A 27970-nucleotide genomic window follows, 5' to 3' on the forward strand; every position below is an offset into this window, starting at 1 on the left:
TCACAGAAACGACAACTCCTGCTGCTGTGATGAAGAGCTGGAGAGGAGCTCACACAGGTGTCGGCTGGCCAGACGCCGGCTGAAGCAATCACCTCCCTGCTGCTGTCATCAGCTAAGCCTTGGCATGGCCCAAAGCCTTGGCAAGGAAGATTCCCTTCATTTGATTGCATTTTTGAGTCTCAGTAAAGAAGTCTCATAAACCCAGCAGCACTCCAACTAAAACATTGCTTCAGGTGCTCCCATTTTACGGTTTGAGGTGGGGCTGGCAAGGGCTGCCCCTCCCCACCTGCTCTTTTGGTTAAGCAGCACCCAGCAAGGCATAAAATAAAAGCAAGTCCTGAACACACAAAAATCTCTTCCCACAGCAGCATCAAAGAGGGACAGATCTCTAAATCACAACAAGCAAATGGGGAAGAAAATCAACACCTGAGGGCATGGAGGTGGGAGAAGAGACTTCAGAAGGGAGTGTGAGAGCAGAACCAACCCTGCCAGCGATGACTTCATTACAGCAGCTCTCCTCCTTCTGCTGAGCAGCCTGGCATGGCAGAGCTGAAGCTCTCACAGTTGGAGCTGCAGCTGGGACAGACCTACTCAAGTGAGGAGACACCCATGCTTTAAAAGGCAGCAAGCAGAGAGAAGCCCCTTGGCTGTCTAGGAGCATGAGTCTGTGATGCTCTGACTAAGGAATAATGAAAACAGGACCAGTTTTAGTCACCTGGGACCAGTTAGTCTCCCCTTAGGAGGAGATGCAAGACTATCTACAGCTTCTAGGAGTAAGCCTGAGCAGGCACTAGTGCAGCAGCAAGCACCTTTTAGCTGTGTAAGTTGCAGCTTTACCTTAGCACAGCTGAGAAGCAGGTTGCAGTTGCAGCTCTTTGGCTCTTTTCTGACCTGAATGATTCTCTGAAATCCTGCATGTTCAAGCTGCGAGAGCCACCACAGTTAGCAAACACTCAGCCATGGGTGCTCAGGAGCCAGATGCCAGAGCAGCACAGCCCAGGAGCTTGACACTGCAGGAGTTTGAAACCTGCTCCAGATGCCTCAAGCCCAGCTCTGGCTCATCAGGCCTCTTGCTCTGCACAAATGGCACCATCCAAGTTGTTTCACCCCAGCTTCCTCAAAACAAGGAAGCAGTTCATGGCTGCTGAGCCCCTTGTTGGGAGACTGGCCTCCACAGGGGAAGGTATTTTTGAAAGACCCAGGAGCTAGTGCTAGAAGGTAACTTTTGCAGAGTTTAAGATGCAGGAATAGGTTAGAAGCAGCATTAAGAACAGCTGCATCACCTCCTAGCTCAGAACAGCCTCCACAACACAACAAAAGTACCTCCCACAAAAATCAGTTGAAATTTTCCCTCCCCCATTTTCCCTCCCCCAGTGTCTAAGATTTAAAGAAAAGGAAAAAAATGCATAATGGGAGAACAGCTTTGTGCTGTCCTCACTCTGATGGAATTGTTTCCTACTCACCTAACAGTGTCTGCAAGCAAGAGCACAACAACTGAACTGCTTCTCCCTCCCCAGGCTGGAGAGCAGCCCAGAGGAGAGAGACTTGGGGGTGCTGGTGGACGAGAAGCTCAACAGGAGCTCTCAGTGTGCACTTGCAGCCTGCAAAGCCAATCAGATCCTGGGCTGCATCAGGAGAGGTGTGGCCAGCAGGTCAAGGGAGGTGATCCTCCCCCTCTACTCAGCTCTGGTGAGACCCCACCTGGAGTACTGCCTCCAGTTCTGGAGCCCCTATTACAAGAGGGATCTGGAGGTGCTGGAAGGTGTCCAGAGAAGGGCCACAAGGATGATCAGAGGGCTGGAGCATCTCTCCTATGAGGACAGACTGAAGGAGTTGGGGCTGTTCAGTCTGGAGAAGAGAAGGCTCCCAGGTGACCTCATTGTGGCCTTCCAGTATCTGAAGGGGGCCTACAGGAAGGCTGGGGAGGGACTGCTCAGGATCTCAGGTAGTGATAGGACTAGGGGGAATGGAATGAAGCTGGAGGTGGGGAGATTGAGGCTGGAGGTGAGGAGGAAGTTCTTCCCCATGAGAGTGGTGAAGCCCTGGAATGGGTTGTCCAGGGAGGTGGTTGAGGCCCCGTCCCTGGAGGTGTTTAAGCCCAGGCTGGCTGAGGCTCTGGCCAGGCTGATCTAGTGTGGGGTGTCCCTGCCCATGGCAGGGGGGTTGGAACTAGATGATCCTTGTGGTCCCTTCCAACCCTGACTGATGCTATGAAATGCAGACACCACTGAACTGCTTCCTATTCACCTACCAGTGTCTGCAAGCCAGAGCACACCAAATGAACTGCTTCTCCCTCCCCAGGCTGAGGAATGCAGGCACACCACTGACCCCAGGCTTTGGGCTTTTTTTTTTCCAAAAGGCTTTTCCATGTTTATAATAATTTCCTTTTCTTCCCCCCCACCCCCCACTACCCAGGTAAGATTTATACAATAAAATTTTTCAACTGAAAATACTTTTTCACAACAGTGGAGCAAGCAGGAACTGCCAGGTGTGCACATCCCAGCACGGCCTAGTACACAGATGGACAATGTCACAATGAAGAGCAGACACTTGGCCTCAGCTTCTCTGCCATCCAACCTCACTCCCTGGCAGAGCTTTGCCACGCAGCTCTTTGCAAACCTCTGCAGCTGGTGGCTTCTGAACAGAAAGCTCCATCCCTGCAAGATGCTGCCAGGCCTGTTTCAGCAGTTCCTTCAAGAGGCCAGCTGGTTAACATGTGGTCACTAAGAGCTACTCAGACACACACACACAAGGGTACAGATGTCAGCACTGTAACACAGAGTCGACACTTACAGATGTAGATTGCTTTAAGTCTCTGCTACACACCTGAAGGTGGACACTGACCAACTGCCTCTGCTTTAACTCCCTCAGAACTTAGGTAGCATGTGAGGGAGGCACATACCACAGCAGCCCTGCAATACACAAGGCTAATACTGGTATTCCTGCACTGCTTGCCTTTTCACTCCCTCCCTCCCAAACCAGACTTGCAGGCACAGTAAGACCCTACTGCAGTCATTTAAGAAGCTAACTTGGAGAAGCTGACTCCAGATCCCACCTCCCTCCAGCTCCACACACACACACGAGTGGTTCTTCCCACAGCAAAAAGCAGAGGCCTTTTCAGCAGAGGTCCATTCCTGTGGGCACACAGCTGGCATGCCTGCTCCTGGCCCACTCTTTCCCAAGGGACCTGTGGTCTGTTTCAAAGCGTTGTGTCATCTTTTACCAAAGGCGAAAGCTACCCCTCCCTTCCGAGAACAATGGCTTCCATCATCCAGCAAGTCCAAAGCTCCAGGCCCAGCACAGCAGTCACTGCTTTGCCTTTTTGACTATGGTGCCAACAGCTGATATGACAGTGGTCTTGGATCCACTTGCACTGGTGGTCACTGTGACGACGCCTGGCAGCGTGGCAGTAGTGGTGAGGATGGTGGGCTGAGCTATCGTCGTTACAGGGATGGCAGAGTCCCACTTGCTCTTCCTCTTCTGGGCATCTGTGGGTTTGATTAGGTCAAGCAGACATGGATTAGCATGATGTCACCAATCCCCTCCTAACACCCTGTCTTGTCAGCTCTTAATGTGCCACTGCTTGACTAGACAGCTTTCCCTCGCAGTAATTTCGGCACGCGCTGCTGAGGAGAAGACAACTTCATGCCTCAAGAGTCGAAGGAAAACTCTGCACCTGAACTCCAGCCAAATAGGAGACAGGTTCACTCCTTGCCCCAAAGCACATTGCATTTCAACAGAGCACACTTAGCTCAGTTGCTCAGGTACAGGCACAGGACACTCATCAGCCTGCAGTGTTTTCTCTCCCTTCCTCTCACTTGGGAACACAGAAGAGAAATTTTCAGTCTTTCCAAATCTCTCCAGATAAATCAGTCCAAGGACCCTTTGCAACCATAAACATCAGCAGGTTTCTTGACCTGCTAATAAACCTCTTCTCTGTCCATCCTCTCTCCCAAGCTTTCATTGCAGAAGGATAGCCATGGGATACAGGGACTGAAGGAAAGCTAATCCATCAGCTCCTGGAAGGAACCTTCAAGTGAGGAACCTTCAGGGTTCCCCTGAAGCCCTAATCCCAGCCTTACTGCAGCTCAAGAGGCACAATCACAACTGATTCTTACCTCCCACTGTGGTGCTGGATGTCGTGGTGGTTGTAGAAGAGGCACTTGTCGTTGTGCCCTTTTTAGTGCCGGTCACAAATTCAATCTGGGAAGGGGGAGACACACAGGGGAGAGGGGAGGAGATAAAAATGACATGTTAAGTGCACAAAGCCTTTGTCTGAACCCACCTCTCATGTTTTTAAGAACAGCTTTAGTGTCATGTCAGACATTAGCCTCTGAGCTGGCTGTGATGCAGGAAGAAAGATGTAGACCTGAGGCCAAAGCATACTGAAGTCATGAGGATTGCTGAGGATTCCTGCAACCCAGCTCCTAAGTCAGATGCAATAAAAGTCTGTTTGTAACTGAGACAAGCACAGGGATTTGATACAGCTCAGAAAGGCCAGATCCTGACCATCAAAGAATGCATTTACACAGTCAAAAGTCTCTGCTCTTTTTCCTTCAAGAAACCTGCAGGACAAGCCCCTGCCTGCATGATTTTCTGCAACTGCATGGTGGCAGGAAACCTAGCAACAAGAGCTACAACAGCACACAGCCTCCTCTTTTCAAACTGCAGATCTGGGCAAGGACACAATCAGATGCCTTTGTTACTGTGCAAAACCCAAAACAAGCAGCAAGACACAGCATGTGCTGCAAGGAAAAAAACCCCACACCACCTCCACACACTGAACAAGGAACCTCCTGCAAGGTTAGATGCAATCTCTAACATCAGATGGTTTTCTGGGCTTTGCCAATGAGGCTGAAGCACCTCTGCTGTGAGGATAGGCTGAGAGACCTGGGGTTGTTCAGCCTAGAGAAGGCTCTGGGGGGACCTTATAGCTGCTTTCCAATACCTGAAGGGATCCTACAGGAAGGCTGCAGAGGGACTTTTCATGAGGGTGTCTAGCAATAGGACAAGAGGGGATGGTTTTAAGCTGGGGGAGAGTAGGGTTAGACTGGATCTTAGGAAGAAGTTCTTCAGTACAGGGATGGTGAGACCCTGGAATAGGCTGCCCAGGGAGGTTGTGGATGCCTCCTCCCTGGCCAGGTTGGATGAGGCCTTAGCATAGCTGAGTTGAGAAGTGTCCCTGTTTGAGGCAGGGAGGTTGGAGGAGATGACATCTAAGGTCCCTTCCAACCTAAGCCATTCTGTCATTCTATGATTCTGATGCCAGCCAGTAGCTGAAAGGCAGCACTGCTGGGAGGCAAGAATAAAATCTCCCAGGGCCTGTCTGTGCTCCTTGAGGGGTACAGAAGAATGCATATTTTGTAACAAGCCCAGTTAAAGCTGTAACAGGCCCAACAGTTCTGGAAATTAGATGCAAGAAGGCAATATCCGGGAGAAGAGAATGCTGATAGGCTCACAATGAGATAGGATGAGGAAATGAAGCTAGAACTAGGCTATGCCACCAGGTGAAATGTCATAGATAAGAAAGAGAGTTGTTCTTTATGTCTTATCTTCCCTGTATCTGGCTTACTGAATGCCAGTTTAAGAGCTCTGCTTTCAATATGCTGACAACACAGCAGGAAATTCAGTGGAATAAACAGCCTAGAGAAAGGGACCTTACAGGAAGGGCAAACAACTTGATCTGTGCAGCCTGGGAAATGGCACACAAGAAGAAAGGACAGAATCAGGGAATACCAAGCAGCATTAGCACAGAGCACACGAACAGCAAAGCAACAAAGTGGAATTCAGCAGGGAAGCAAACCAACCCCCTGGATCTCCATCTCTTTTGGTTTTGAATAGCTACCTTTGTGCGTTCCTTCTTGGCCTTCTCCAACTTGTCCATTTCAATCTTCTGGGCTTTGGCTGAGAGAAACGAAATAAAACAAAACAAAACCCCCCTCAGAAGTTACAAGAAGCTCTAGGAGCAGCACAAACCCATAGTTTCATCTCACTCCTTTCCCATCATCAGTAATCAGAGCCTTCAAGTTGTGTACACAAGATTCATCTGCCATGAAACTAGCTACTGAAACTAGCTACTGCTTTTTAATCCAAGCATTGCTGCACACAGCTAATGGCTTAAGAGATGAAAACCTTGAAGAACCAATTTAAAGGACAAGGCTTTCCAGACTGATGAAGCATCAATAACATTCAGGCACATCCAACCAGAATGAAGCACTGAAAGAGCAGCATGTGATGACTTCTCATTTATAAAGGAAGTCAGGACTCCAGTACAGTTAATTAACTACAAAACACAAAGAGCTAAGGAAAAAAGAAAAGAGAAAAGAAAAAAGAACAGACTTCCTGGAATTACCTAATGCCTCATAATATGAATCCTCTGACCAGCCATGAGGATCAAACATGTCCTAAAGGAAAGGAAAAAAACCCACAGTCAGATTAGGGCTATTTCCACTTGTGAACAAAAATGCAGTTCAAAAATGGTTTATGTATGTCATTCATCAATGATTTCCTCCTGCATCCCAGCTCCACAAAGACCACATCAGGCCTTCTTTTACAGGATCACCTTCTGTTGTGAATGAAGGAACAGCTTTGAAGCCAAAAGGATTCTGGGTTAAGATGCATTTTTCTGCTGCTCAGCTGCTGTCCCTGCCAAGGGGTTTCCTATTTATCTACAGAGTACAGCAGCTTTTGTTCAGAGTCACTGTAGCCAAGCTGGAGGTACAGAGGCTCAGAACCACATCAAAATGTTCACTTCAATGCAGAGGATCAGATTTAAGCTCCTTTAAAGGACCTCTACACAAGCAGGCTTGAGAAAGCCTGAGGCAAGACCTCACAGCCCTGTATTATCTTTTACCAACTCCCCTACCAGTCAAAAGTATTGCACCTCACCTTTGGATAGTTTGTGCCAAGCTCATCAATGGAACAAAACTGGATCAGCTTTTCATAAATGCTGCAAAGGAAAGACAAGAGCTCAGAACAGAGCCAGGGAGCCAGAAGGAAACAGGATGCAGTTCAGATTGTTAGTACAAAGAGGCTGTCACCTCTTCAAGCTGTAAGAGCAAAATCAGGACCTGGGAAGCTACACTTGCTATGATGCATGTGGCATGTCAATAACCACCTGATTCCCTGCTTCCTCCAAATCAATCTCCCAGCTCCCAGAACAGACACACCAAACCCACTTCGCCCAAAGCTCATACATCTAAAATCTAACCGACGCACCGCCCCCAGCTGCTGCCTCCCAGAGCACAAAGAGAAGCTTTACTGCTTCACCCTCAAATGATGTCTTATTTTTGTAACCTTTTGCCCAGGATTCTGTTCATGCTACAATTCCAGAGAAGAAAATTCTTGGAATAGGCTCTGTGGTGCTTTGGTGACACAGATAAAGGCGGTGACTCACCTGGGGTTGCGGAACTCCTTTTTCCTCTGAATGATGTAGTTCATGTCCATGCCCTCTTTAATTTTCCTCTCATACAGCTTTTGAATTTTATCCTGAGGGAGAAGGATTTACAGGGTGAGCCAGTACAAAAAAGAAGGAGCACACCAGCTGACTAGCAAAGGTGGCATGTGGAAGCACGCCAGCTGAAACACTGACCTTGCATGGAGCAAGGATTCCACCTCCCCCAGTGACCTCCCTGCATGGAGCAAGGATTCCAAACCAAACCAAACCAGGTTGGAAGAGACCTTCAAGATCATCACGTCCAACCCACCCAAACAACTAACCCATGGCACCAAGCACCCCATCAAGTCTCCTCCTGAACACCTCCAATGACAGCGACTCCACCACCTCCCCAGAAAGCCCATTCCAATGGGCAATCACTCTCTCTGTATAGAACTTCTTCCTAACATCCAACCTAAACCTCTCCTGGCACAGCCTAAGACTGTGTCCTCTTGTTCTGGTACTGGCTGCCTGGGAGAAGAGACCATCATCTGCCTGTCTACAACCTCCTTTCAGGTAGTTGTAGAGAGGAATAAGGTCACCCCTGAGTCTCCTCCTCTCCAGGCTAAGCAATCCCAGCTCCCTCAGCCTCTCCTCACAGGGCTGTGTTCCAAACCCCTCACCAACTTTGTTGCCCTTCTCTGGACTCATTCCAGCAACTCAACCTCCTTCCTAAATTGAGGGGCCCAGAACTGGACACAGTACTCGAGGTGCAACCTAACCAGTGCAGTGTAGAGGGGCAGAATGACCTCCCTGCTCCTGCTGGATTCCACCTCTGCCAGTGACCTCCCTGCATGGAGCAAGGATTCCACCTCCCCCAGGCCAGGCAGGCTGATTAGAACAGACACTTCTTCCTTTAAGACCTGAAAGTAACTTCCTGAGCTGTCTGGATGGGAACCGATCACTTTCTGAAGGTTTCATTTGGGGCTGTAGTGCACACTGCAGTTTCCCAGTCTGTTGGAAGGGACCTCAAGGATCACCCAGTCCAACCTCTCAGGGTAGAAATATAGTTTAAATGAGATGGCCTAGCACCCTGCCAAGCTGGGCCTTGAAACTGTCTAACGTTTCCTTTAAGCTGTGACTGCAGAGGCCATCTCTGAGAGGGACAGGTGAACTCCCCAGAGGTTCTCTCCTAACTCAGAGTGACCATCACATCCCCCTTCCACCTGAAAAACAGCTGCTGGGCTACACTGCACAGAAGACAAGGCTCATGGCTACACCTGAGTAAGAAACAGGTGAGCAGAGCAACATTCTGCTAGAGAACCAAATCCAATGGGATCCTCGGGCACTGCTGGTGGTGTCTACTGGCAGCCAGCTGCTCTTAGGAACAATGCACTCTCAACTCCCTGCCTGGGTGCAGTGGTCAGTTTGATAGGATCAGCTTCTCTGCAGATCCTTCCCACAGTTACCAAGGCTCACTGGGTTGCTGAAGCCAGGAGCCCCTGCAAAAGGCAATTTAACTGCCTCAGTTTGGAAATGTGAAGCAGTCCTACTCTCTAAAAGAGAATGAAAGGCTTGAAAAATAAAGATGATCTTTTTTTCCCCCATCCTCAGCAATGTAGGAAAAGACCTTAAAAGTATTGTTGCTTTTAAGTTAAAGGGAACAGCAAAAGCAGACATTTTCATATGGAACATAAACTTGAAGGGGATTACCAGGAAAATAATCTCCTGCATCTTTTCATTTCAGCACAGATTTGTCATATCAAGTAAGACCAGAAGCCTTCAGTCTTGCAGGATGGGAGAGCTGAGTCAATTTGCCTTTGTTGTTTCTGGATAAGTCCTTTCATGCCTCCCTCTGTATGAGCAGTCACCTCAGATACAGAACACTGACTACTCTCTAAGGGTTTGCTCATGTCTGAATAGAAGAGGATTGTTAAGAGCTGATATAAAACTTCTCTTTCCTCAACCTTAAACAAAAAGCAGCTTTATGAAATAAGTTTTCACAAGGTCTTCACAAAACTAGCAAAAAGAAATGACTTAACCTCCACCCCCAGTGCACACATCATGAGGTTTGAAGGAACCCCTGCAAGGTGGTGAATGTGGGGAGTAGAAATGATTGAATAGGTGTTTCCTTTGGTCTCCCCCACTGGAGAGGGAGGGAGTAGTACAGTTCACAACATCTACAAATGGGGAAATACTCCCTTTGGCAGAGTTCAAGGTGAAGTTTGTTGGAGGAAGCCTGAGAAAAGGGAAAAGCCTTGACCATATTGCATCTCTAAAGAACAATCCCAACTCCTTGCTCAAAGTGTTCCGAGCTGTGGTTTGACCTGCAAACAGGGGATGTGTTCTCCTTTGATTTAACACAGCAGACTGCTGTCAAAGGGGAAGAAAATCTTACAATAGAATAGAATAAACCAGGTTGGAAAAGAGCTCTGAGATCAAAGTCCAACCTATCACCCAACACCATCCAATCAACTAAACCACAGCACCAAGTGCCTCATCCAGTCTCCTCTGGAACACCTCCAGTGATGGTGACTCCACCACCTCCCCTGGGCAGCACATTCCAATGGCCAATCTCTCTTTCTATGAAGAACTTCTTCCTAACATCCAGCCTAATCCTCCCCTGGCACAGCTTGAGACTGTGTCCTCTTGTTCTGGTGCTGGTTGCCTGGGAGAAGAGACCAACCCCCACCTGGCTACAACCTCCCTTCAGGTAGGTGTAGAAAGGAATAAGGTCTCCTCTGAGCCTCCTCTTCTCCAGGCTAATCAACCCCAGCTCCCTCAGCCTCTCCCCATAGGGCTTGTGCTCCAAACCCCTCCCCAGCTTTGCTGCCCTTCTTCTGCCTCATTCTGCCTGCTGGAGCTGTGTGCATTCCTCAGATCTAACGCACCCTCACTCACTGATGTCAGAACAGCACAATCCTGAGGCAGCACAGGAGGAGGAATGGGTGTGCCCAGGTACACTGTGACAAGAAAGCCTGATCTGGATGGTGAGTCACTCTGAATCACCATTGCATCTTAGTAGCTTGCTTCACAGAGCCCTCCAGTAGGGATTCTTCACTATTTCTCCCAGGCAGATCACTGCAGTTAAAACTCAAATGGGTGGCAGGAAACAGGAGTCCCTGCTCTTCATTTGCCCTCCATCAGGAGGGAGAGAAGAGCAGAAGGCTATTGCAAAGTTACTTACTGCAATTATTTGGGTGTGCACCAGACAAAACATGCATTTGTTTTCTTTTGCTGCTTCTAAGTTACTAGCCTTCCTTCCAAATGTTTATCATCTGGAGATATGTAGGTGGAAAAGGAATCCAGTCAATGCTGCCTCAACTATTCCAGTCAGGGGATTCCTGGGTCTGTGTAGAAAAACAATCACTTGTTCTTTCCTAGGGAGCTGAATTTTGCTGAGGTAAGAGGATAGCAGCCTGCACAGTAAACACTGCTTCTGTGGCCCTGGAGGGATCAAGAGTCATTTTAAAGCACAAGTGACCCACAGAGGCAGGAAAGCAGCTTTAAGCTGCTCTTGAGATCCCTGAACTGGAATTGCAGTAAAGTCTCAAGCATTAACACAGAGTGTTCACAAAGTCAGCGTGGCAAAGCTCCAGCTTTGATGCTGCATTTCTGCTGTGTGCAAAAAATACTGAGCAGTGTTCCCAAGCATGCCCTCTCCCTAATGAGCTGCAAGCCTTCATTAAAAAATGAGTGGACTTATACCAACCTGCAAGTGGTTAGAACATCTGCCAGGAGGCTCAGGAGGGATTTTGATCTCATCTGGAGACATGTTTCGCACTCTCTCTGAAAAAGAAGCTGTAGAGAGCAAACTGGGCATGAGTTCTGGCAGTACTGAATGGAATTCAAGCCATGCAAGTCATTAAGCTTGTTTTGTGTCCTTGCTAGTGCTACTTTAACATTGAGGACCAATGGGTGAAGGTAACAGGGGAATGTCTGCAGCTGGTACTTGTGGTGTTTTCAAAGAGCTGAACAAGTAACCTAAAGGTTAGATCACTGTATGGGGGAGGATGTGAAGGTTGCTTTATCTGCCTCATACCATGGTTCTGTGTCACACTCATGCCTAAAGCTTTATTTTCAGGGATCTCTTCACCCCAGACTGGAAATTTGAGAAGCTAAGCCACTTCCCACTCCAGCTGCAATTGTTGAGAAGATGCTCAAAGGCAATGGATCTCCAGAGGAAGAAAGGCTGGTTTGTGGAATGTATCTCACTGTCCACTACATACTGAGCTGTTCAGATAGCCTGGAATCTCTGACAAAACTTCTCTCAGGATACTCAGAGAGAGAATCAGATTGTGTATCAGTCTGAGGAGGATCAGGGACCAATCTAAAGCAGTCTGGCTCATTGTCATTTTGGGGAGACAATCATGTAGGGTCCTACTTAGGTCAAGACCTACCCACATGAACAAAAATGGCTGAAGAAGGGAACAACCCTCCCCAAGGCTGTCGGGAGTTAACCACAAGAAATTACATTTCATCCTGAAGCTCAGGTTTCTTTAACAGGCCCTTTGATCTTTGCTTAGCATCAGTTTCTTGCTAGAAAGAGCAACTCATTCTGCAGGACAAGAAGCTGCCAGACTTCTAGAGCTGTTTGTGTTGCTACTCTGATAGTAGTATCAGAGTACCTGACTGCCCTGTAGTTTACAGAGTGATCAGCAAAAGAAACAGCCATGCTTCTCCCTATTGCTTGCTTCTTTCCCACTATTATGGGGAATCCAGACAGCTTTCTAGCCCAGCCTTGGAGCTGAGATCTGTGCCACATTTCCCCAGCTGGGATTGTTCTCAACTGTAATTTGTACAGGGAATACATCCCAGAGTTGTAGCCTGCAGAGGATAAAAGAGGTCTGACACCAGCACAGAAGTTACACAGAAAAGAGCTCTGAGATCATCAAAGTCCAACCTATCACCCAACACCATCCAATCAACTAAACCACAGCACCAAGGGAGGTGGTGGAGTCACCATCCCTGGAGGTGTTCAAGAGGAGACTGGATGTGGCACTTGGTGTCATGGTCTAGTCATGGGGTCTGTGTTGATAGGTTGGACTCAATGATCCTCGAGATCCTTCCAACCTAAGTTATACTGTGATACCTTTGCAGCTCCTCAATGATACAGTCCTCAGCCAAAGCTGCCTAGACTGCAGTTCCAGCATGCTCATTTTCAGCTCTTTGACTAAAGCTCAGAAGGGCCCAAAAGGCAGACAGGGCTGTTAGAACGCAGAGTGCCCTCCTGCCTTCCAGCACAGAGCCTGGGACAGCTGAGGTTGCAGATAATCAACACTACACATGTTCAGTGCTGCCAGTTTCCATTTCCTTTGTGAAAATGTCAAGCATCCTTTGGAGATGCAAAGCTGGCAGGCAACCACTCACTCTATTTGATCAAGATGCTGCTGAGGGTTAAATTCTTCAGCAGCTGCTAGCAATGAACAAAAAGTGTCCTTTGGCATTTACTAAGAGGGTGCCTCTATGGAAGAGGGAAAGCTTGCCAGGGCCCCTACAGAAGGGCAGGCAAGCAGGAGCTCCCTGACAACAAGGCAGACTTTTGTTATAGGTTACAGCTGCTGGTGGGGCAGGGAAGCCTCTACTTTAATTAGAGATTCAGGAACCCAGAGAGACAGCAGCTCATAGGCAGAAGTGTTCACAACGGCACGCCAGGCTCTCTGGAAAGGTGAAAGCTGCTTATCAGCTTAAAAGATTCACAGCAGCAGCAGAAACCTTAGAAAACAGGCCACCAAATCCAGGCTCCATAAGGCAAAGAAAGGACCTAATGAAAAACAGTAAAATAAATCAAGCCTAGCTCCAAGTCAGACCTAACTCACAGGCTCCTTTGCATGTGAACAGAAGAGCCACGAAGAAACAAATCATTTGTGGGAGGGGGGGTTGTGTGCTCATGTAAACTCAGGAACTGTGGGCAACAATTCTTGTCTAGCATCAAGGAAGTCGTTAAGAGTATGCTGAGCAATCAATTCAAAGCTTCTCTGCAACAGAAATACCACTGGAGGAGGAACAAGAGCACCCAATGAGCCAATCTGGTTTGACCCAGGACTTTCCAGGTTTTGGTGCTTTCTGCTTTTTAGTTGGAACCATGTGAGAACAACCATCTATCACCATGATACTGAAGGGAGAAGGCATCTCATAATGCCTCACAAGGAACTGGAACTAAGACATCTTTGTCTACTGTGGTCCCATCATAGCTGTACACAGCTGAAGGCTGAGTCAGCAGCGAGGGTACGTGCGGCCCTGTCCCACCTCAGGCTGAGCACGGACAAGCAGTCAGCATTACTCACTTCTTTCAACACACTGAAGGCAGCCTGAGGTGCCACATCATTAGCAAGAAAAGGATGAGTTTAACCCCTGTGGGCTTATTTTGTAGCAAGGAAGTGCAAATTATCCATGCCCTTGAGCAGTCCTCAAACTCTCCCCAAACAGGTAAGAGAATGAATGATTCCACAACCTCCTCCCAGCAGGGCTTGGCCTAGAGAAAGGGGCTGCTAAGACAATCATTTGAGGGACTCCTGGAACTTGCAGCCAAGAAGGCAAACAGCATCCTGGCCTGCATCAGCAATAGCATGGCCAGGTGGACCAGGGCAGTGAACATGCCCCTGTACTTGGCACTGGTGAGGCCACACCTGTGTCCAGTTTGGGGCCTCTCACAAGAACATTGAGGTGCTGGAGTGTGTCCAGACAAGGGCAGCGAAGCAGGTGAAGGATCTAGAGAGCAGGTCTTCTGAGTGGTGGCTGAAGTTGTTTAGTCTGGAGAAAATAAGGCTGAAGGGAAACCTTCTTGCCCTCTACAACTCCCTGAAAGGGGCTGGAACAAAGTTGGGGTTGGTCTCTTCTCCCAAAAAGCAAGCAACAGCATAAGAGGAAACAGCCTCAAGATGTGACAGGGGAGGTTTAGGCTGGATATCAAGAAAAGTTTCTTCACTGTGAGTGGTTAGGCCCTGGAACAGGCTGCCCAGGGAAGCAGTGGGTTAGTGGTGACCTGACAGTGCTAACATTTGGATTTGATGATAATAATATAATAATAAACCAGGTTGGAAGAGACCTTCAAGATCATCGTGTCCAACCCATCAACCAATCCAACCCACCTAAACTAACCCATGGCACCAAGCACCCCATCAAGTCTCCTCCTGAACACCTCCAATGATGGTGACTCCACCACCTCCCCAGGCAGCACATTCCAATGGGCAATCACTCTCTGTATAGAACTTCTTCCTAACATCTAACCTAAACCTCTCCTGGCACAGCTTGAGACTGTGTCCTCTTGTTCTGGTGCTGGCTGCCTGGGAGAAGAGACCATCATCTGCCTGTCTACAACTTCCCTTCAGGGAGTTGGAGAGAGGAATAAGGTCACCCCTGAGTCTCCTCCAGGCTAAGCAACCCCAGCTCCCTCAGCCTCTCCTCATAGGGCTTGTGTTCCAAGCCCCTCACCAACTTCGTTGCCCTTCTCTGGACTCATTCCAGCAAGTCAACCTCCTTCCTAAACTGAGGAGCCCAGAACTGGACACAGTACTCGAGGTGTGGCCTAACCAGTGCTGAGTACAGGAGCAGAATGCTCTTCCTGCTCCTGCTGGCCACACTGTTCCTGATGCAGGCCAGGATGCCATTGGCCCTCTTGGCTGCCTGGGCACACTGCAGGCTCATGTTCAGCCTACCATTGACCAGTACCCCCAGGTCCCTCTCTGCCTGGCTGCTCTCCAGCCACTCTGACCCCAGCCTATAGCACTGCATGATCTTGGAGGTCTTTTCCAGCCTTGGTGATTCTATGCCTCCTGTATAGAATATTCTATGTTTTCAAAGGCTCAAGCACAGCTCTCTGTTGCCTACACAGTGCAGATGAAGAAGGTGTGTCCTCACAGGATACATCCAACTGCTTTCTGTGTCCTGTTATTGCTGCCAGATCAAAGTTTTACTTTTACATGAGTCACAGGTAGTGACACTGGCTGCGGTCTCTAACTGGGCCTGTGATTTGCTGGCTCACAGCCTAGAGGATCTCCATGTGGGGACCTCAGGAAGCTGGCTGTTGGCAAAATTAATCACTACAGGCACACCCAGAGTCTGACTTCAGTAAATATCTTCCCCTTGGATTCAAGGCCAGGTAAAGAACTAAGACCATAAAGCAGACCCTGATTCATATGAAGGTTCAAGAGGGCTGGAGTCAGGTCTGCAACTCAAAGCATCCTGCTGCTGAAGGACACAGCTACTGGTGCTTAGTTCATGCATTCTCCTTCCACAAGCTGACCTAAGTTAGACTTCATTAGCATCAGCAATAGGTGCTTTAGTTTGTTGTACCACCAGCACATGCACTGAGGCAAGGCAGAGGTGTTCAGCTTCTCCCAGGCTCTGCAGAGGAGGCCAAAGTATAACCAGCTATCAGGCTGTACCCAGCAAAGATTCAGCATCTCAGTAGCCACTGGAGGAGATTTGCTTGCCACATTTAATCTGCTTCAGTTTCAGCTGGATGGGTTATTTGAGCAGTACATCCAACAGCACAAAGTCATACTGCAGAGCAGGACAGGAAAGGGCATAGTGCACACTGTACACTCATTTCCTTCCAGAAAGTAGCAACTGCTCACAGTCCAAAGGTTCTGCTGGAGACACAGATAGGAGCTTTTTCTCCCCTGCAGATGGGTCAGCATGTTCTCCTAGTGCAGGGAAACCCAAAAGAATGAAGGGAGCTGGCTCTACCTGGAGAGACTGGGGCATGGATCACCTAAGGGCTGGTAAAGCCTCAGCAATTCCAGTGAATAACACTGCTCCCCAAGTAGGATGAAGACATCCCGTCCCTTCCAAGGGTCACTTCTGAGGTGCACTTTCAACAGCCACAAGGAAGCACAGGCAGTATCAGGTGCCAGCTTGTCTATAAAGATCACACTATGCAAAAACACCCAAGCAAAGACCTGGAAAGGGCAATGAGAGGGACAAGGCTTTCCCCAGAGCCAGGCAAACCGGTGGTGCCTGGGCTCCAAACCTGCATTCTTTGGCACTCTAATCAGGCCTGCTTGGCATAAACCAGGCTGTGTGGGGTTCTGATTTCCTGGCACCAGAACAGCCAAATCAGAGGGAAGAACTGGAGGCAACAACATGCCAGTGAGTCACCCATCCATGGATGGACACTAGCTCCCTTTCTGCTCTGTAGGCTGAGAAATGCAGAGAGAGACCTGCAACTCAGCCATAATTTCTGCTCTTATGAACACTGACTTTGTGCTCAGATATCCTAAGGGCTAGAAGAGAACATTTCTTACAATCCAAAAGGTAAACAACCATGCTGCAAACAGCTTCAGGGGGGAAGAAAAGGAGCAGGGGGGGCAACCCAAAGGTATTATTTTGCAAGGCTGCAGGAAACAGCAAATGCTGTCAGCACCGTGGTACAAAAACAACCAAAACACAAAACCAAAAGGATGTAGGAATCTACCCCAAAAAAAGTTTCAGGTATATCTCTCCTTCCACCACAGGGCAGTAACTACCAAAATCCCCCCTCCTACTCTTTCAGGCTTTGATTATGTGATCAGCACTTCAGCCTAAGTCAGGACAACGAAGCCCTTCCCAAGCTGGCCCCTGCTGGTTTCTCTGTGCCAGCTCTAGCACTCACCTAGCATGCACTAAGCAACTCAAGGAATGGATCCAGCTGGAAGCCTCACAGGGGAAAAAAGCGACATGAAGGTGCATCTCAGCTGGCTCCATCTCCCAGACCAGCTCAGGGCACACAAATGGGTGAGGTAAACCAGAAACATTACTTTTGGCAGGAGCTTACCTTTATGCTTTGCTTAAGGAACTCCATGACCACAGGCTTTGATAAAGGTGATGCTGAACAACGTAAGGTTACCTTCTGAGAAGGGCAGACCCACAGAAGCTTTAATGCCAAAAGCAGCTGTGGAAAACTAAGGATACTGGACAAAAGACTTTGGACATGCAGACTGGAGAAGTTACTTGCTCTGTGTCAGAAAACCTTGCAACTCTCTCCATTTCAGAGTTCTGCCTCTAAAAGCTCAGGTTGCCAGGAAAGGAGTGGTTCCCACCTTACACCAACCACAAAGTTCTTGCAAGAGTTCCTTCCCAGCTAGATATGGCCTCATGCAAAAAGACCTGCAGAATCCAGCATGATCTCCACTAACCTGGTTCTGCACAAAGCTACTCAAAGCTCTGTGGGTGTTACTGTTGGGAAAGGTTATTGAAGGTGACCCTGGACTTTCCAAATCAAATAGTGGTGCAATGAGTAAGTGAGATGTCACAATACCCAAGGAGCCTCAGTAACCAAACATACCCTAGGCTAGGGCAATTTAGCAGCTATAAATCACCACAAGGAACACATTTAAGTGGGGATGTTTGAGGTTAAGTTCCTGAAGCCACAGAACAAAAGCATCTGTCATCATTCCTGGTTAGACTGGCTCTCACAGAGGGGTCTGGACAGGGCTACTGCTTTATTGGGTTGAATAATGTTTTATTGGTGTGATTATTTTAATTGATTTTAATGCTTTAATTATTTTAAAGAATGGATTGCTTGGGTTTATTTATTTTAAATACTTTTTACTTCTTTTGAATATTTACTTATTTTTAGTATTGTTTTTTAAGCTCATCCAGAAGAAAACCACCAATGCTGCCCTTTAGACAGACATCTTTAGAACAGACTAGAATTAACCAGGCTGGAAGAGACCTTTGAGGTCCTTTAGACATATTTTATAGAGAAATAGGTATAATAAATAAACATATGGAAACAAGAGTATATAATATAGAAAGATGTCCATCTTTTTCAGCCCTTTCACCCAAAGGAAGACTTCATTGGAAGTATTCCATTGAGAGAGGACACTGCAGGTAGTAATTCAAACTACAGCCCTGTCAGGACAGGGTGAAGATGCTTTATACAAAGAGGGAAGAAGCCTAGAAGGTCTGGTCTGACAAAAATAACACACACTTCTGAGCCAACTTACCAACCAGCTCCTGAGGATCTCTTTTCTCCAATTCTGAGAATTCCTAAGAGGAAGAGGGAAGAAACAGGTTTTAGTCAAGGTGCATTTCCAATCTAAAAGCTCTACTGCCCAGTTCAGAAATGCACACATTATTTCTGAGGCAAAACAATAAAAATGAAGAACAGAATGCAAGTTATTAGATAATTGGGCAATGTTTGTACCATGGGAAGTCAAAGCCTAACAGGATGCTCTGTTTCCTCTCAGAGCTGCAGTCTAAATTTAATGAAAGAATTTGGGCTTTGTTTCTGTGAGTGCTGGAAACTCCTTTTGAATTCCACAGAAACTGCTGCACTTGAAGCCTTTCCTCAAAGCAGATCAAACCATCAATTCTTCAGTTTTGGTGACTGGCCCTTGGCACCAGCCAAGATTCAATGTTTTAGAGCACAGCTAGCTAAACACAAGCTGCAGCCAGCCCACAGAACATTATCCCAGCCCTGGGAATGCCAGCACAGGCTCGTGCAACTCGCAGTGCTCTGAGCAGGGTCAGCAGGATGCGCTTTCCAGAGCAACACAAAGCCAGGTGAAACGCTCCCAGGGCCAGCAGCACAGCACAGCAACTTCAGAGCAGGGTCTGCTCAGCCTCTCCACCAACACCCAGAGCTCTGCAGAGCTCCAGGCTGCAGAGGTTTGGCAGTTGTGCCTGCTGCCAGAACCAACTGCTGTAAAAGTGCCATTCAGGGCTTTGGCTGGTAAACCCTCTCTGAAAATGCCAGGTGATGGTGATGCAGGTCCTGCATTCTCATTTTGGAAAATCCTTCCCACTGTCAATTCTCTCCTGGCTGCTACTTTCCAGGAGTGATGGAGCCAATTTGCTCTTCTAGAAACTCCAGGGCGAGCTCCACTGGCTTGTAATGCTCTGTTCAGACATCCCAACACAGCTCATCCCTCCTTAGTACATAATCTGTTGCAGGAGCACAGTAGATGTCTGCACCAGAGCCTGCTGAGCTGGAGCTGTCATGTAGGATAAGACAGTCTTAAAATATGCTTTCACCTGATTGAGACCAACATTGAAGTATTTTGGTGCTTGTGAGAGACCCCAGGAGTGTCACAAATGATACCAAGTTCAGCACAAGAAGTTGCTGAAACAGTATCAGCTGTATCCCAACATTGGCCTCTCCCCCCTCCCAAAGACCTTTTGTGACTGGCTGGGCTGTGTGTCCAAAATTCCTCAGTGCCTCCAAACACTGCAGCTATTCATTCAACCTGACAGAGACAGAAACCTGCCTCCTTGCTGCTTGGTAACCACTCCCTGACCCCCCCCTTCCCTACCCCATTTCCAAGCAGGTGAGAGATGCATGAGGTGAGGAGAAAGCAGCAAGGTCACCAAGTCAGATCTGTGCCAAACTCACTGTGAAAAATCATCCATATCCAGAGAAGCCAAAGCCCCCTGGAAGGAGATAAACAACTTCTTTGTGTGGCACCAACTGCTACAGGGCACTTTTTATAGCCACTCATGGAGAGAGAGGGGAAAAATGTAGTAAAAAAGACAGACAAAATAAGGGGGGGGGAAGCACTATTTCTCCAGAAGCACACTTGGATCACAAAAATGCAAGGCTAAAGCTATTTTAGAAAGGAAAAAAGAAGTAGTACATGAAGGAACAGGCATCTCCTCACTGGCCAGCTGGCCAGGCCCCAGGGCCTTTGTGAGATGGGCTGTAGTGTAACAGCTCCAACGCCTCCCAGCTAATGCACTTGTAGCACAGCAACACCTCTTCTGCTGGGGTCTGCAGAAAGAACAGCACAAGCAGAAAAGAAAGGAAAGCAGAAGCCTGACATTTTGAAGCAGAAAACTCATGCCAAGAGCAGGGGAGCTCTCTGCTGAGAGCGCTGCACAGGAATCCAGGGAATCCTCTAGGCTGTGGTCTCCACAAACCTATGCAGGCACAGCATTAATGTGGTGAGCCTCAACTCCATCAACAAGGCAGTAACATGGGAAGCCTCAGTTTGGCACCAGAGAAGTGGGGGGAGTTCTGCATGAAACAGCAGGTTGTGAGGACAAATTCAGACTAGTATGCAAGTGTTGCATGCAGGCTGGAGGAGGTCCTGGAGCTCCAGATAGAAGGTCCTGTGTGCAGGCAGCACGCAATGACCTGCTAGGCAGTACATGTGTGCAGTCAGAAGGCAGTGGTCTTCTCTTCAGGGGAACAACTTTTGGAGATTCAGAGAATGGTTTGGGTTGGAAAAGACCATGAAGATCATCCAGTTCCAACCCCTCTGCCATTGGCAGAGGCACCTTCCCCTAGACCAGGTTGCTCAAAGGCCTCATCTAACTTGGCCTTAAACACCTCCAGGAAGGAGGAGGCATCCACATCCTGATCCAGTGTCTCACTACCCTCACTGTAAAGAATTTCTTTCTAATTTCCAGTTTAAACCTCCCCTCCTCAAGCTTCAATCCATTCCCTCTTGTTCTATCACTTCAAGCCCTTGTAAGAAGTCCCTCCCCAGCTTTCTTCTCAGCCCCTTTCAGGTACTGGAGGGCTGCTATAAAGTCTCCCTGGAGCCTTCTTGCCTTGGGTTTGAGACAACAAATGTTTGCTGAGGTGAAAGGAGGGAACTGCTTTTGTTCCAACCTTGGCTAAATGACATCCTGCACTCTTATCTTTGGAAAGTTTTGTTTTAAGTGGACTGAGAGGGAAGAGGAAGAAACAAGCTATGTCCCTGAGTACCTCTGGATCCTTCCTCTTACCCAGCACTATATTTATTATTCCAATATCCCTCCCATCTTCTTCCATCCACTTGTCCTCTCACCATCCAAGAACATAAAGGGAAGAGAGAAAGAGAAAAAATATATATATAATCCCCCAGAAAGCAAATATTGTCAAGCAGGCACTTAAGCAACCCAGTGGCACAGTCAAATTCAGGTGCTTTAGACATGGTAAATGCCCCCAGAAAGGCTGCCCTCTTCTCTGGCCAGTTAAAAGGGCTGCCAGGACATCTGCTATATTCCTGCACTTTTCAGAAGCCCATTTCCAAGGCTCCAGCAGCTGTTTGGAGCTGGCACCAAGCATAAGCATGGAGACATGAACTAATATTCTGAGAGATAATTTGATGGCCAAACTCTCTCTTGTTCTGTACCTGACATCAGACAAACATCTCTAAAGCATCAGATGTGTTCAACAGCAAGCTTTAAGAATTCCCAGCCATCAGCAGCTAAGTCTGCTTCCACCAGAAGCATGTTTGCTGTTCAACTGACATCCTTCAATCCCAGAGCTACAGCACAAGCCTGCCCCATTTCAAACAGGCTAAACAAAGCCAGTCCTATCAGGCTGCCACTATGTATTTACCTGGCCCTAGCACCCACACCCATTCCACCATGGCTGCTCTAGCAAGTCTGGTCTCCACATCCTCAGGCTACAGCCAAGACATTAGAAACCTCAGAGCTACACCAAGCAAAAGAAAACAAGTTCACTAACACATTACAGCCACACCTCACTGCCCAGAGGATATAAATTCTGCTTACTGATGAATTACTGCCTACCTACACCCACTGCTCCGTCATTAAGGCACTGAAGACATCAACACAGCCTTTCATTAAGTGGGACTACTTTCAAGCCTCTGAAATGCTTTCAGAAAACAAAGGGATGACCAACTCCTACCCTGCTTGTTCATATTTGCTCAGTTTACAGTCTAACATCATGGCAAGTACCAAGAACTTGACCAAAGCCCCCCAGTTTGGCCATGCAAGGTTTAAGTCTTGTTCAAACCCCCAAGTACCTACTGAAAATCACAGAGTCAGACAGAATGCCAGGTGGGAAGAGACCCCAAGGATCATCTGCTCCAACCTTTCTAGGTAATAGGACAGTTTAAATGAGATGGCCCAGCTCCCTGTCCAGTGTAGGAGAATCCACACACGAGGTACAATCCTCCCAGCAAGGTAAAGCCACCATCTGCAGCTCAAGTTCAGTCTGCTAGAGTCCATGAAATGGGTGGCACTCACATATCCAGTAGGAATCACCGATCACCTTCAGGAACAAACCACAACTCACCAGAAACTAGCATTGCTCCAGTGAAACAACTTAGAAGCCCCCAGGTGCCAGCTTCTATTTGCTTGTCAGCCACAAGCAGCTAAGAAGAGTTTGGGATTTCTAGTAAGGTCAACACAAACCTCATGAAGTTCAATAAAGGCAAAAATCAAAGTTCTTTCCTAGGACATCCCACAACCTCTCTGCCAAGGAAAAGCCCCAGGCAGCAGACAGGCTCTGCAGAAAGGGACAAGGGGAATCTTGGGGGACATCAAGATGTCTCTACAGCAGCAGCATGTCCTGTTGCAGGCTGGAGCACCTCTCATATGAGGACAGACTGAAAGAGTTGGGGCTGCTCAGTCTGGAGAAAAGAAGGCTCTGAGGTGACCTCATTGTGGCCTTCCAGGATCTGAAGGGGGCCTACAAGAAGGCTGGGGAGGGACTTCTCAGGAAATCAGGTAGTGATAGGACTAGGGGGAATGGAATGAAGCTGGACGTGGGGAGATTCAGGCTGGAGGTGAGGAGGAAGTTCTTCCCCATGAGAGTGGTGAAGCCCTGGAATGGGTTGTCCAGGGAGGTGGTTGAGGCCCCATCCCTGGAGGTGTTTAAGCCCAGGCTGGATGAGGTTCTGGCCAGCCTGATCAAGTGTGGGGTGTCCCTGCCCATGGCAGGGGGGTTGGAACTAGATGATCCTTGTGGTCCCTTCCAACCCTGACTGATACTATAATACTATGAATTACAGCAATTTCAGCCTCAGCAAATGTGCAGGCAAAGAGGGATTCCTCTTCTCTATGCAGCACTAGAGACACCACAAGTGGATTCCAGAGCTAGTGTGGGCTCCCCACTACAAGACAGACATTGACAGACTGGAGGAAGTCCAATAGAGGACATCAGGGTGGTCAGGGGCTGGAGTACAGGACAGGCAAGGAGGGCCCAAGTGAGTTGGGTTTGTTCAGCTGGACAGAGAGAGGGTGAAGAGATACTTCTTGAGTGTTTAAGGATAACCTAAAAACCTTCAGTGGAATAACCACCCAACAAGAACTGTCCTAGACTCCCTTTGGCTAATTAAATCTGGGACACACACTGAGCACAGTGAACTGATTAGAAAGGACAGCACTTTTAAAATAGAACTCACTCTGCAGATCCAATCTAACTTACAGTTGAAGGAAATGGAGGATCACCAAGTGGAGAGACCAAGGTACAATAAGCATTGCACAGTTGCTACCTTTCCTTTTTGAAAGGGACAAAAATATTTCCACGTGGCTGAGAGATTGCTAAAGGAATTCAGAGGCATTTAACCAAGGGAAAATTGGGAAGGTAACAGAATTTTAAGCAGGGAAGTAAACCTAAATACACTTAAGGAAAGGTGATCTTTTGGTAGCTTGCTGCCCACCCTGCTCTGTATCCTTATCTCACAGGAAGAGCACAAGATCAAGCGGGTGAATGGTTGCAAACAGAGAAGGTTATGTCAAATCTCTTCTCTATGGGTAACTATGTGGAAGGCTCTAAGAGCTTTAAGTACCCCAGACCCACAGGTTAATGGGTGCATTTCCCTTTGGATGCTCATCACTTGCAAAAAATAACAAGGTTAAGCCTTCACCAGTGGCACCTTCCAATACTGCCCAGTTTTCACAAGCCCAGCCTCTGAAAGTCTGTGCAGGAGCATCCCTGAACTTCCTTTTGCAGCCAGTTGCTTGCTACTTGCACAGAGTCAGCCTGGGCACATTTGTTATGTGCTAAAAATTCTCTCTGCTGTCACAGAGATAAAACACAGGATGCATTTTGCTCAAGTTTTGTATTCTTCTCTCTAGTCATTGTATCCCATTAAGTATTACATGATGATATCCAAGAAGGGCAAAAAGCAGCACTTCACTTTGCTCCTCTCAAGCACTCAAACTGGTTTTCTGGCTACTGTCTACCTTGCAGCCTAGATCTCACAAGATCAACTGTTCAAGGACCTAAAGCCCTACAGCCTTGCTCCTATGAGCCCACTGAAAGGAGTCAAGGGATGCCATGTTCAGAGCCAAGTTGGAAGACTGAAAAGGCATCAGGACAAGCAGGAGAGAAACTCCTTTCCCCTGATCTGGGGACTAACAAAGAGCAGCCTCTGAAAAGTGCAAACTGCTATGGGCAAAGACAAGAATATTAAACCAAATCAAGCCCAAACCATGTAACAATAAAACCCTTTTTAATACCTACCTGGACCACTAACATAAGAGACAAGTTCTGTGCTTTCAAGAGCAGTTCTGCACATCAGTTCACAGATAGCACAAAACACTTATTCCATCACTATTCCTGTGTGCCTCCAGGAAAAGGTTTTCCCTCTTATTCTCCTTCCTCAAGACAAAAGCTCCCTTCAAGCTTTTGCTGCTTGCAAGAGCCTGACTGACATAAACCCAGCTCCGGGTTTTCATGTGTCACAGTCAGTTAAAGAAGAGCAAGCTGAAGAGGTCTGTGTGTGTGAACATGCATAAGGAAAGCCCTGCACTTTGGCTTGATATTTCACCTTGCTGGTGTGGAACACAGAGCATCTTTTCAGTCACAGAATGCTTCCCTCCAGTTACATAAAACCCAGGCTCTGCTCAGGTTCCATGGAAAATAAAAACAACCCAACGCAATCCTCGCAGCGTGGAACAGAGATTAAAGGAAGGAAGCAAAAAACAATATGAATTTGAGACTGATGAATTCAAGTTGGGAAAGGCTTGCCCAGAACAGTTTTATTATATGGAAAGAATGGGCTCACTTGTAACAACGCTCACTAAATCCTTCCTGAAACAAGACCCACAAATCCTGTCCCGAGCTCACATCGAACGCAACTGCTGGCGTGAGCTGTAGCCAGAAGGTACAAACTCAGCCATCAGTTTCTCATAGCAGCAGCTGCCTGCGTGAGGGCAGGAGCACTTCAAACTACTGACCAGAAGCAAACCCAGAAAATGATTGCTTTGAGTGAGATGCAAATTGTAAGAAGTGGAGAAGTTGATGCTTACAGATTCACAGAGGGCATCGAGTTGGAAGGGACCCTCAAAGGTCATCTTGTCCAATGCCCCTGCAGGCAGCAGGGACAGTCTCTTCTCCCAGGCAACCAGCACCAGAACAAGAGGACACAGTCTCAAGCTGCACCAGGGGAAGTTTAGGCTGGAGGTGAGGAGAAAGTTTTACACAGAGAGAGTGATTGCCCATTGGAATGGGCTGCCCAGGGAGATGGTGTTCAAAAAAGGCTTGGATGTGGCACTTGGAGCCATGGTTTAGTTGTCAGGAGGTGTTGGGTGACAGGTCATAGGTTGGACTTGATGATCTCAAAGGTCTTTTCCAACCTGGTTGATCCTAAACCTCCATGAGTCCAGTCATGAATATCTCCAGGGACAGGGCCTCAGCCTCATCCCTGGGCAGCCTGTTCCAGTATTTTACCACTATCATTGTAAAAAAACTTCCTTCTGATGTCCAACCTTAACCTACCTTACTCCAGTTTCAAACCATTGCCTCTTGTCCTATCACCACAGGCCCTTCTAAACATTTCCTTCCCAGCCCTCCTGTAGGTCCCTTCCAGGTATCAAAATGTAGCTCTAAGGTCTTCCTGGAGCCTTCTCTTCCCCAGGCTGAACAAATCCAACTCTCTCAGTCTGTCCCCATAGGAGAGGTGCTCCAGCCCTCCCATCTTTGTGGCCTTCCTCTGGATCTACTCCATCAGGTCCACATCTCTCATGTTGGGGTTCCCATAGCTGGACACAGTACTCCAGACACAACACACCAGAGCAGAGTGGCAGAATGACCTCAACCTGTTGGCCATGCTTCTTTTGATGCAGCACAGGATATGATTTACAGTCCTAGAGCTTCCCTTTCCCACTAAATTCCAGTTAGCATTTTAGAAAGCAGAAGGCTTCTGCAGCCCCCCCTCAGCAACATTTTCTGTTTATTTTTCCAGAGAGGACGCTCTTGCTTTGCACAATTTCTTCTCTCCCACCTGTTTCACCTGTTTGCTTGCAGATAAGGACATCTAACACCAATTTCAACTGACAGCCACAAAACATATAGACCAGTCACACTGTTGTCATGCTAGAGGATTAATTGGAAGATCTAAATGCAGAGAATTTATCAGTGCAGTCTCTCCACTAGCAGCCAGTGGGCCTCCTGCTGCAATCACTGTTACAGTGGGTTCCTCTCATCTGAGCAAGTGTCAGCATGAAGTATTTGTAATTCTTCCTCCACAATTCAGACTGTCTCCTGAAGCCCCAACCTATCAACAGTCTCATTTGGCTGAGGGAGATGGGAAGAAATTCTATAACCTAGCACAAAGTGTTAGAAGAATTATCTAAGCTGAGAGTGAAGATGGCAAGCAGGTAAAACATTTATATACAGGCAGCAAGAGAAAGACCTCTCCAAAACCTGGCTCATGTGCTTTTATGCCCTTTTGTCCTCCTTTTCTTTTTCCTTTTTAAGGAACATGCAGACAATTATGTTCTTCTGCAGACATCAGAAGTGTTTGTGGAAGGAGAACACCAGAACTTCTCATTTAATATTAAAAATGTATGACAAGAACTATTTCATGCCTTGCTCACCAGATGTACCTGACATGGGGGTAGTGCTACCATGCTGAGGGCAAACACAGTGCAAGTGTCAAGTGTATTCAGTCTGAGGAAGAGAAAGCAAGGGAACACAAGCACAGTGCTTTTAATCCTCCTTTCCCTCCTCCCCCCCCCCCCCCCATTTTTTTCCCCTCTTGTATCGTGAGAGAGGAGAATCCCAAGAGAAAGCTTGAAACAAGCCCATTTCCTAGAGCCATATCCTGTTTGCCAGCTCTGATACGTGGCTGCAGGCATAGTGCCCAGGATAGGCTAAGGAATTTCACCAAGAACAAAAATGCAGGGACCATAATCTAGGCACTAAGAGACACCCAGCAGCTCAGACATAAGCCACCTATAGGGAAAAACCAAACCATACCTTCAGCCTGCAGTGACATTTATCAGCTGTCTGTTCAGACCTACCTGTTTCGAGACTACTTTCACAGACAAAAAGGGAAGGAAGAACAAGCCAGGAAAGAGTCAACTCCTGAGGCATTTCTTAAGCATCTTATCAAAACAAAGAACCTGTGTAGCTGACACTGCCTTTTTCTTTGTGAGCTAAATTAAGTATATAAAAAACAATCCACCTTCATTTCACTTCAGTTTCGTTGAATAAACACCGAAAAAACCCTACCAAGAACTGGCAAAACCTTACAGTGAGCAACTGCTTCAGAAGGGAAGCATTCATGGAGCAAAACTCTTTAAATAGCTTCTTTGAAACTTGATTCCACTCACCTGACATATGCTATCTCAATATTTGACAAAGATTATTTGTTAGAAGCAATTTTCAGTCAAGGAACTGCATGCCAGAACTCTAGCTTTCCAAGTGGAGGTACAGTTAATAACATCTGCCTTAAGAAAGCACCCTGGGCCCACAGCTACCTACTCCTGTTGGCTACCTCCTCTCTTTCCTTCCCCATCTCTGATGCTAGGGACCCTCTGAGTTCAACATCTGCAGATCACCTTGTGCTTGACAAGAATTCAGCTTACAGCCTCTCCACAGCGCAGACAGCAAGCAGGGCACAGCAGTGTCAACATACAAACAGCCTGCACAGAACATTTTGTACAGCCACATGCCACACTTTGCCTGCAGCCAGTACCACA

The 27970-nt window shown here is 47.6% G+C and overlaps 2 protein-coding genes across 3 annotated transcripts in view; both read right to left on the minus strand.

Moving 5' to 3' along the window:
- Positions 1-2223: 2223 nt before the first annotated feature.
- SAP30BP (SAP30 binding protein) overlaps positions 2224-27970 on the minus strand; it is a 37220-nt gene continuing 11473 nt past the window's right edge. Inside the window, exons 3-10 of one of the 2 annotated variants that reach the window (XM_068151526.1) lie at positions 18307-18349; positions 11088-11176; positions 7397-7488; positions 6889-6949; positions 6353-6404; positions 5846-5904; positions 4119-4203; positions 2224-3488 (exon numbers count right to left, since the gene is read on the minus strand). In XM_068151526.1, the coding sequence (XP_068007627.1) occupies positions 3307-3488; positions 4119-4203; positions 5846-5904; positions 6353-6404; positions 6889-6949; positions 7397-7488; positions 11088-11176; positions 18307-18349 (663 nt within the window). In that variant the 3' untranslated portion in view covers positions 2224-3306. The remainder of the gene's footprint in view (positions 3489-4118; positions 4204-5845; positions 5905-6352; positions 6405-6888; positions 6950-7396; positions 7489-11087; positions 11177-18306; positions 18350-27970) is intronic. The other variant, XM_068151525.1, reaches the window with a different exon arrangement.
- Positions 23695-27970, minus strand: part of SMIM5 (small integral membrane protein 5) — a 43047-nt gene continuing 38771 nt past the window's right edge. Inside the window, exon 5 of the mRNA XM_068151533.1 lies at positions 23695-23704. The gene's annotated coding sequence lies outside the window, so the exon portion shown is untranslated. The remainder of the gene's footprint in view (positions 23705-27970) is intronic.

This window comes from Melanerpes formicivorus, unplaced genomic scaffold (genome assembly GCF_026170545.1).
Source record: "Melanerpes formicivorus ecotype bairdi unplaced genomic scaffold, bMelFor1.0.p_v2 SCAF_21, whole genome shotgun sequence".
NCBI lineage: Eukaryota > Metazoa > Chordata > Aves > Piciformes > Picidae > Melanerpes > Melanerpes formicivorus.